General features: G+C 39.8%; 1 protein-coding gene across 5 annotated transcripts in view; it reads left to right on the top strand.

The window, feature by feature from the left end:
* Positions 1-10,409, top strand: part of zgc:161973 (uncharacterized protein LOC556635 homolog) — a 58,920-nt gene that overhangs the window by 28,733 nt on the left and 19,778 nt on the right. For 2 of the 5 annotated variants that reach the window (XM_037121786.1, XM_037121785.1), the window contains 9 exons: positions 1,005-1,067; positions 1,718-1,822; positions 2,038-2,274; positions 2,594-2,794; positions 2,874-2,997; positions 3,124-3,206; positions 3,509-3,654; positions 3,755-3,879; positions 4,492-5,205. In XM_037121786.1, coding sequence (XP_036977681.1) covers positions 1,060-1,067; positions 1,718-1,822; positions 2,038-2,274; positions 2,594-2,794; positions 2,874-2,997; positions 3,124-3,206; positions 3,509-3,654; positions 3,755-3,879; positions 4,492-4,758 — 1,296 coding nt within the window. In that variant the 5' untranslated portion in view covers positions 1,005-1,059 and the 3' untranslated portion in view covers positions 4,759-5,205. The other 3 variants (XM_037121781.1, XM_037121783.1, XM_037121782.1) reach the window with 3 other exon arrangements.

Raw genomic sequence — 10,409 nt, 5'->3', positions numbered from 1 at the left:
CATCCACACCCACACCCACACACTAGCTGAAGTAACTAAATAAGCACAGATTACCACACCTCTTTCTTTTCCAGGTAAGACTAAAACACGAAAGATTACTGAGAAATGATTAGTTTTTTTTTTTTACCAGATTGCAGATGAAGTAAATTGATTATAAAAATGCACTACACTGACTCTAATGCAGCAATCAGCAAATTAACTAGTAAGTAGAGTTATTAAATACATGGAGAGCAGAAAAAAAGTACAATAAAAGAGTAAATGTAAAGTAGCAGAAAATACAAATAAAGTAAAGAAGCTTGAATTGTCCAAACTCCATAAAACATCTGTTTAGAGACAGCAGTATAAATAAAAGGGGAAAAAATATCAAGATTGATGAAGAAGAACAGTTTAATAACAACTTTATGTAAACATAATATTATTATTACAAAATACAATTTAAAATAATAAAATAAATCATTTTATTGTGAAAGATAACTTTGACCGGAAGTGATTTCCTCACCGCGACAGGCGGTTATTTGCAACAAACTCCGTAATGGCGGCCGGACGAGGGGAGTTTTATCGGAGTTTGTTGGAGGGCCTGGAGAGGAAACCCGCCCAGCCTAGTCATGGGAGGGGAACAGCGGGTCCAGGTCGAGGACAGTCGGGTCCGGGTCGAGGACAGTCGGGTCCGGGTAAACGACAGACGGGCCGCAGGCAGAAGAAGAAGAAGCAGCTAAAGGCTTCACCGAGCTTCGTTAGCGGGAAAGATGGCAGGTGACGGGGTGGAGAGCAGCGCGTGAAGCCGGGCGATCACACTAACGTTAGCTAGGCTACATTCAAACGTTAGCCACATGTCAGCCACGCCAAAGCACCAGCTGCATTTATTGTCGGGATTTTAGTGTTTCCTAGCAGTGTGTGTATATATATATGTATATATATATATATATATATATATATATATATATATATATATATATATATATATATATTTTTTTTTTTTTTAAAGATGTTTTATTTGTATCCAGAACAGACAGAGAGGAAGAGGATTTTCCCAAAAGTTTTCCTTGCAAGGAAAACTTAATGGAAAGGTAAGTTAGCTAACATTAACCAAACAAATTTCACAGAATGACCTTTTACTGAATTTATGGTCACTGTGTGTTTCGCATGTAAACTTAAAAATATTGCTGTGAAGACTTTTGGTAGTTTTGTCTCTCTGGATCCAGTGGAGTCAGATTTACCTGGTGTTGGCTGTCAGTGATCAGCAGTTAGCTCTGTTAGCAGCGACCATTAGCTGTCTTGTCAATTGTGATGTGTAGTAGAATCATCCATAATAATCATGAAGTATCTGTCAAAACAATTACAGTATCACTTGTTGACCATACTGTGTAGCCCTAATGTGATACACCGATATTGATTTCTAATGAGTAATTAATTGATAGCAATGAGGACACACTTCTCTTTATTGGATTTGTTTGGTTTCTCTAGTTTTTATGATTTACAAAAACATTTAAATCAGCATTTTATTGTCCATTGCTTCCAGGTATTTTCACCAATTGGCTCATAATGTATGCCAGATTGCTTCTCACACTGGTCGAATGACATACGCCTGTTTTTTATAATTGTATTTTAATGGTTTGTCTATTTTTTTAATATAATTACAAAATTGTTAAGGAAATAACCAAAGCAACAAACAGGTGGGACACAGTTACTTAATTTTAAGGAGCTTGTTTTTCTTCAGGCTGCCATGTGAGATCCTGATTAAGATCCTGTCGTACCTGGACGCGTCCTCGCTGTTCTGTATCAGCCACGTCAGCAAGCTCTTCCACTCGCTCGCCAACGATGAGTAAGTTTGATGGAGTCAGCACAGTCCTATGGAGAAAGAGTATTTAAACCAAGATTTTATGAGACAGCTCAGCTAATTCTGTGTATTTTTCTATACCTTTTTAATGAGCTGATCAGAACAGGATTACATACAGAATATTTTTGTAATGTTGCTTTAAAGTCTAAAAAATGGACAATAGGACTTGCACAGTCAGTCTGCACCTTCTTTCACTGTAGTGTCATGTGGCAGAAGATTTACATGTCAGAGTTTGGGACTCAAACATGGAGGCCAAAGTCGGTGGATAATGCAGCGCTGAAGGATGACCCGGAGGACGTGGGGGACCGGTCTGCCGGCAACTGGAAGAGGCTGTACTTTAGGACCACAGCTGGATATGAAATGAACAAGTGGAGGAGAGAGCTGAGAGAAAACAGTCCCTACACTGGGCTGCCCAGACAGACGGAGTGGGTCCTCAGGTACGAGAGGCAGTCTAGTTCTGATTTCAGCGGTGCTGCTTTCCCTGTGTGATAGCGCAACAGTGGCTTTGTAGTATGAAGTTCACTGAAGGTTCATGGAAACTTTTGCCAAATTGTTTGAGTTATCACCTGCATGATTAATCAGATTCTCACTCCTCTTCTCTTACTAAAGCCCCTTTTCACTTCCTTGTAGTAGTTATCATGATAAAGTGTCAATTTAACACACTGCATATTTTAAAAAGCTGAAACCACTGACAAACCTGAATATCAGTCCCATCCGGTTATTTTGGCACCGTGTTTTTTTTTTCTTTCCCCCCAGGAACATGAACGTGTGCTGGGAGCTGACGGTGACTGATTGTTTGGGACGGGAGATCACACTGGGGCAGAGTCGAGCGTATTTCTTCGAGTCCTCCGTGATCGTCCGCTGGAGTGAAGGCAGCTTCCCCAGATATCACCACATCCACAACATCCAGCTGCACGGAGTCCGGAAGGAGCGGCTGAAGATCCCCGACGTCAGGAAGTAAGACACTTCTCCTCTACAACGCCTCGTCCCTTCCAACAGCGCACCTTCACCACTCCTTCCTCATCCTCTCCATCAGGCCTGCCTGGCGTTCTTTGATTTCAAAGCTGGAGTTGAAGTCTCAGCGTGTTTGGCACCTCGGCAAAGACAGGCTGGTCAGACTGCTGCATCTGGTGCCCGGCTTCATCATCGGCATCTGGAGGGTAAAACAACTATTCTAGTTTTCTTTTGGACACATTTTGTATAAACTCAGCCTGATGTATGCGGAGTCTCTGGAGCTTTCTGGATCCTTTGTAGAATTTGAGTAATTGACTTTGAAATGATTGCAGGGTCAGCAGAGTATTGCTTTCATCATGGCCAGCCTGCACTTCCACAAGTTGGTGGAGAAGAGTCTGCTGGGATATCCAGCCTGGTAAGTTCACCACTTAAATCAGACTGACAAACAAACATCCAGTTTTCCTTCAGAACCAAAGTACTCCTCAGTTGTCATTTTAAGAATGGTAAGCCGAGCGCTCCCTCTGCTGGTATCATCACGTCACTGCAGCTGTATTAACCCAGCTGAGAATGTGTAAGGGTGCAACTTAAAAATATTGACAAGGATTTATTTTCAAATCAAACTGTGTGTTCAATCCTTGTACAATTTTCTCTGCAGTATTCATCATCAGTCTGTTCAGGTTTTCCTCTGTTCGTCACCCTGTTTGTCCCTTCCTGCAGCCCGTACTATGAGCCTGAGGACCTCCCACCTGTGGATAACTCGGACCCTGAGTTTGGTCTGCACGGCTACAGTCTGCACTTCGTCCTGCACAACACCGGCACTCAGATCATGTTGGGACACTTCCGCGAGCTCTCCTTTTGCACAGGTAACCTGATTACACAATGCAATCTGGTCAACAGAATTTCAATTTTTATTGAAGTTAAACTGCTGTAAATACCTAAAGTTCGATGTGTCGCTCTGATCAGATCAGATCAGCCGTGGACTGTTGGAGCTGAGGGTCATCAACAGGAACGACTTGTCTCAGCACAGGTCGCTGTCTGGAAACATCAAGCTGCCCTGGAAGAGCGAGTTTCTGGAGGGCTCAGTGGAGGTACATCCACCCAAAACCACAAAGACATTTCAGACACCAAAAACACACATGCAGCCAGTGGCATCAGTATGTTGAAGTGTGCTAAATCACTGCCCTTCACCTAAAGCTGGAAGCACGGTGAGGGAGCTTAGCTTGGTTTTGTCCAAAAGGTGACAACATCCACCTGTCAGCAGCTTTACAGCTCACTAATCAACATGTTATATATGTTTTTCTCCATCTTCTCTCAGATGTACACATACATTTTGTAATATGTAAAAAAAACAAAAGGGTGGCACATCTTAAATTTCAAAGTCAATGCACAACTCATTTGTAATCACCTAAATATCTAACATCTAAAATCTGTTTTCTCTTAAACTATCCAGTGATTTAAACAGGATCTCGAAGTATCAATACATCTGTCGACTTTAAATCACTGCTAGACTGTATAATTGCTTGTAGTGTTAGCAAGCTGTTAAAGTTAAATGCAGCGGTAACCTGATGCACAAACCTGCACTAACTGTGGTCGAAGACATCTGTTATGATTGCGTTTTGACCCGGCTGTGTGTGGAAGAAACGGGTCACATCCATTTTTTTCCTTTTAAAGCTCTGATGGTTCTTTTTTGCGCTGCGTAGAACTGCTGCATCATAACGTTGACTCTGCTGGACGAGTTCCAGAAACCCTTCTGGTGCGTCAGCTCGCCCATTTACGTCACAATGGCGAAGAATTCGCCGTCTGTCGACTACAGTGGCGAGCTCTTTGTGATGGAGTACCAGAACGCAGAGGGTAAGGTGAAGATGAAGCTGGTGTGGTTGAAGGAGCAGAAGCAGTTCTTCCTCATCAGCCTCACCGTCTATGTTTCAGTTTTCAAAGTCAACAAACGCTTCAGCCGACAGTACTGAAGCCTGTGTCACTTCTGATACAGTGACTTTGAGTGATTCCAGTGTTTAATGAGTTGTTTGTAAAATGTCCTACTTTGTCGTATTTGCACGCATTTGTTATACAGAAGCTAAACAATGTGTTGAATCAGTGTGTTAGTTTTACGAGTTTGGACAGTTTCCGGTAGTAAAATTCAAACATAACTTGAGGAGAAAAGCTTCTAACATTCTTTGTTTGTATTTTATAATACAGGCTGTTAATACTTTGGTTCTTTTACATGTTTACAAAGTGCAAAGTGTAAATGACACCGATGAGACTAAATCTAGATCCTGGAAAAAAAGAGTAAACCACTGAATATTAAGTTCATTTACAGTTTCAGTGCTTATTGAGTTTATATTCATTTCAGTGAGTTGTTTTAGTCTCAATCATGGCTGAATTTCATGTGACTAATAAACAGCTCTTAAAAAAAATCTGTAGAAGTTGAACATACATTTTTCACCATCAGAGATTTTGCTGTTATTTTTCCGTTTTGACTTCATGTTTGTTGGTTGAATTAACAGAGTTAGGCTTATATAAAAACTACTGAACAAATTTCCACAAAACTTGAATGGAGGATGGATCTTGGCCCAGAACAGACCCCAGAGGGTATGAAGCCAGGATCTTTTAGCATTGTGACATGAGTTGTTCATCAGTTTGCTCTCATAAGCGACGCATAGATCTCGATCTTGACTGATGCAAATACAAATTTGGATCTAGTGAATTTATTTGTTTTATCTGAATACCTTTTACAATTTATATTTTAAATGACAGATGATTTCTGATTGGAAAACAAATGACCGGTCTGATCAGTGTGATTGACAGGCAGAGTTTGTACCACCATCATAAGTTCAGGACTGAGGAAATAGTGGAGTCAGGGATCGGCCCTCTGAGGATGCAGCTTCATATATTGACATATTGCACTGGACTCATCTGTACTCCTCAACTATAAAGTCTTGTAATCGTTGTCAGGTTAACTGTCTCTTCATTCGGATTGATTTTTTTGTCCTCTCCAACAGAAACACCTGAAAAATTTCTCAGGGTTGTCCAGTAGTTTGCTTATGTCACCAGTATGTACTTGCATTCCATCACTGCAGGAGATGACATTAGGATGTGATGTATCCGGATCCAGAGTCACAAACCCTGCGAACCACTGGACCCTCTTCAGCTCAGCCTTCTTTCTTTCATAGTCTTGTGGCCTGAGGTCTAAAACAGAGACAGTCACACCATTATTATTTATCAACATACAGTGATTTGCATTCTTATCAAGAGTGGGATAAGGGAAATTGGTATTATGCTTGTATCTGTCTTACAAATATGAAGCTACAGCCGGCTAGCTTAGCTTAGCATTAACATTTTAACAGTAGAAAAGCTAAGCTTGGCTCAGTCAAAAGGAAATGAAATTTGCCTACCAGCAGCTCTTACAGCTCACTGATTCACAGGTCATATCTCTTTAATTCGTTGTTAAAATAAACAGTAGCTTGTGACTATGTCTTTATCGGTTGCAGTGAGTTCTTGGGCCTCGTTCGGACCACTAGCCCAGTTAAATTTTCTGGGCAAATCCACTTTTGTATACAAATTGATCTTAAAAAATATGGAAAACACAAAAACAACATGAGCTGTGATTTTTGCAAGTCAGTTCCAAGTCACATTAAGGGGTGGTTTGAAATGTGATGACAATCAGATTTCAAGAGATGTGTCTTCGTCCAGCTGCTTGGAATTTTAAAAACTCTTTTGTGTCACGTGCAAAACGATACACCGTCGCATATGGTCACGGTCACAAGCACAGATTCAGCTTTTCAGCTTCCCCTTGACCACAGCAGTCTGGCTCAGTGCCTGCAGTACTCAAGCTTAACTTCCATTTTCCCGTCACTTGTGAGACCCTGAGATACCCTGAGAAACTCTTTTGCTTGGGGCAGGAGCTCATCCCCCAGACAGAGGAGGCAGTCCACTGTTCTCTGGCAGGGAACAATGGCCTCAGACTTCCAAACTGGGTGGATTCAACTCAGAAATATTAACCTGCGCTTCACAATCTTTTAGACATTTAACTTGACACTTAGTTGCAGACATTTTGCTACCTTCTTGTGCTTCTTTCAGTTATTTTTTTTTTTCCATTGTGAAGCCAGTTCACCAAGATTAAAGATTTTTTAAAATCATATTTTTATTGATAGAATATTGTTATATACAATGCATTGTACAATTCGGATTATTTAGATATTAATTTTACCAACCCCCAATTTACCTTTTGGGTCCAGACAGGAGCTTTTCAAACTCTGCACCAGGTCGTTCCTGCTGATCTCCTCTAAGACCTTCATGGATTCTGTTATTGCTCCCGTGCTGCCGTATTTCTGTGCCATCAGATCGACTGTGTCCTGCCGATCTGCCTTCTCCAGCTGAGCTGTTGAGATGCTGGATACCTCGTCCTGCTTTAGGAACCACTTGAATTTCTTGAACTCATCATCTTTTAATTGTTGCAGTGTTTTCCATAGATTTACCAACGGCTTTGTCATTTTGGCTCCCTGTGAGGTAATAGAGATTTGGTTTATTTGTGGTTATGTGACCTCTGTCAGATTACACACTACCGAATTAATTTATGCCAAGCCAGTTCTTACTTTTTCCTACTGTGAAAATTGTATCTTAAAGTACAGAGTTAGTGAAATGGAGAGTACTCTACAATCTTTACTTATAACATCGTGTTGGCCTGATTATCCTTAAATTTTATGTTATCAGAAAATCAGTAATTACAAGAAAGATGAAGAAACTTCAAAGAGCCTTCTACAGAATAAAAAAGGATACAAAGTACACACTTCAAAGACCACCTATTGAAATTTCTACTGCATCTCATTGAGCAGAAAAATATAGATTAGAAAAGCACAAACTCACCAAGCTGAATTCAGTACCAGGTTCTTCAAATGTAGAAAGATGAACAATCCAGTAAAAATTTAACACTCAGTATTTTATACCAAAAATTTACTCCAGATTACGTTTGTTATCTTCATTCAAGGGAAGTCGGATGTCTTTTCCTTCTTTGTGTTAAATTTCCAGCCTCACTAGCCCCGTGAAAAACGTAATGTCTTTCAGGAGCCTCCACTTCTCAGCAGTGTTTCATTTTTTACAGCCCCTCCCTCATTCTCTCTTGTCATTAAGCTCTGCTTCCTCATTGAGGTGGGAGACAAATAAGTAGGAAACAAACACATTTACACTGTAATTGGACTGCTGAAGTGAGATATACTGTACCTTTTTCAACTTGGTTGTTACAGGTAAGAGGCAACATGTCAGAGTCAATCTAATGTCTGACTTTATGACGTCCAAGAATTAGATTTAGACTTTCAAATGCAGTGAACTCTGAAAGCTTCAGTTCAGGGAAAAGGTTCGACTTCCCTCTTGCGGGGTTAACCAGAGGTTCACGTGAACTCGTGAATGGCTGTTAAATGCCTGACTGACAGTGGATGATCACATCAAATGATTTAATCTCAGTTTCACCCTCATGCCTTCCCGTCTTCCTTTGTATAGCCCGTTAAATTTGGAAGTTTGCACCCTTGTCTGAGAGGTAAGAGTGAAACATCCACAGACGACAGCTGGACTCATCTTACATGATTCATTTGCTGAAACCTGTTGCTTTATGAAGCGATTGATCAGACACCACACTAAACTAACTCGGCCCATACAGGAGCTGTGTTCTGACGGAGAAACAACTTAATAGATCAAATCAGGTCAAACTTTGAGGCACTTTTTATGTGATCAGTTATTTATTCAGTTTTACACATAACACCTAAACACAACATATACAACAGCAACAATATGTAGATGCTAGCAAGAGAGAGGCAGCAGCCTCAATATCCACTGGAGATGATACAACTGTTACAGCACAGTAAACATTCCAGCAGAGATTAAAGAAGTTCATCACCACACATTGTCTCATAACACAATGTGCCCAACAGCAGAGACAAGTTCAATCTGTGTTCATACAGTATTTTGATATACTTTGCTTATTCTGACAGTGAGACAATCAAGAAAGCCGTTTCCTCTGTTTTGCTCGAAGTTGCCCAAATTTCCATAATTTACCATTTTTACCTCCTCCGATAGTTTCATTAAAATGATTCTGTGGTCATAGCCTCACTTTCAGTGTTTTCATTGGATCTGGTACCATTACAACACCTGCATGTTCCTCCTGGTACTTAATTGTTGGTACAGTGAATGACAGTATGACAGCTCGGCATTTTAGGCAAAAAGAGAGCTACATCATTACTAGAAATTAAAATTGAAGTTTGGTAATGGTGGCACACTGATATTCTGTAGGACATGTAGACGAATAAACAGCTGGTATATACGTACGAGAAATCTTTATTGACGGGACCTGTTGTTTGACTGGATTATCCAGTGAAGAACAAGTAACTGATGAGGCCGAAACACAAAAATACAGCAGTACTAACAATGCAATCATAGTTAATATTGGTGATAATTATTACCAATAAGAGTACTTATAATTGGGTTATTTCATGCCAGTTCAGCCAGGGCCTCCCAGTTCATATCATGGATTTTCTTGAAAGAAATTCCTGTTAAAATTTCTATTGAATGAGACCTTGCAAAAATAAAACCTTTAAAATGAACCTTTATTATTTAGTATTTAGAGTAGAGCTATAGGATGTTGCAAGGTCCCATAAATCTACTGATTGTAATGATTTTAAAATGAACTATTATAATGAAATAATGATTTATTTTTATTTATTTATTTTTTTCAAGAAAATCCATGACATGTACTTGAAAAGTTCTGGACTTTAGCGTGAGTTGGCGTGAAATGACGCACTGTACTTAAATGTCAGAGTCGCAACAGGCCGAGTAATCGTTTAAAAGATCAATACGATCGAAGGATTTTCTACTGAACAAAAGTGTTTTTAACATCTGTTAGTACTCAACTCACCAAGTAGAGTTCAGCACTGAGTATTTACTGCATGTAGAAAGTCAAATCAGTCAAAGTAAACTCTTCAGTCGAACACTTCTAAAGGTCTCTGTTTAGTTTATGGATGAAGTTTGTGGTCTTCAGTGAAGAAAAGGTGGTTTCTTTCTTTCTGAACCTTGACTTACTCTTCTAACCATAAAAGCTAAAAGCCCTTCCTTAACCATTTTGGGTAATGTTCACACGAGGTTCCTTATTGAGGTTGGGCTTACGTAAGTACAGCACATCAGACCAGAAGTTGATGTGATGACGTTAAATATATTGTCTGAGTATGAAAAAAATGGATTAGCAGATCATATTTTTGGGGGAATGGAGTTGTTAAAAAAAACAGCTATAGAAATATATTTAAAATGAAACTCACACTCTCAGTTTTGCAATATATTTTTGACATATGCAAAATGTCAGAGTCAGACTAACGTCTCTACATCTCACCTCTTGATCATAAATTCAAAGTTTCAGCCACAGTGCATGGACAATAAAAGCAAACAGGATGCTAAACATTTACATAGCAGCGTTTGATTTCCTCTCTGCAAGGTTCGACGTGAGACCTCTCATGAACTTCAACAGCAGCTGACCACATTTTAAAGTATAAATTTCAGTTTCACTTGCATGCATTTCTTCACTTGTCATCTTATCAGCAATATCAGGAACCTGTATTTCCTTTAAAAGCAAAGGCAAACT

This window comes from Acanthopagrus latus, chromosome 14, assembly GCF_904848185.1.
Source record: "Acanthopagrus latus isolate v.2019 chromosome 14, fAcaLat1.1, whole genome shotgun sequence".
In the NCBI taxonomy this organism is placed as follows: domain Eukaryota; kingdom Metazoa; phylum Chordata; class Actinopteri; order Spariformes; family Sparidae; genus Acanthopagrus; species Acanthopagrus latus.
This window is presented reverse-complemented; position numbering and strand designations above follow the sequence as displayed.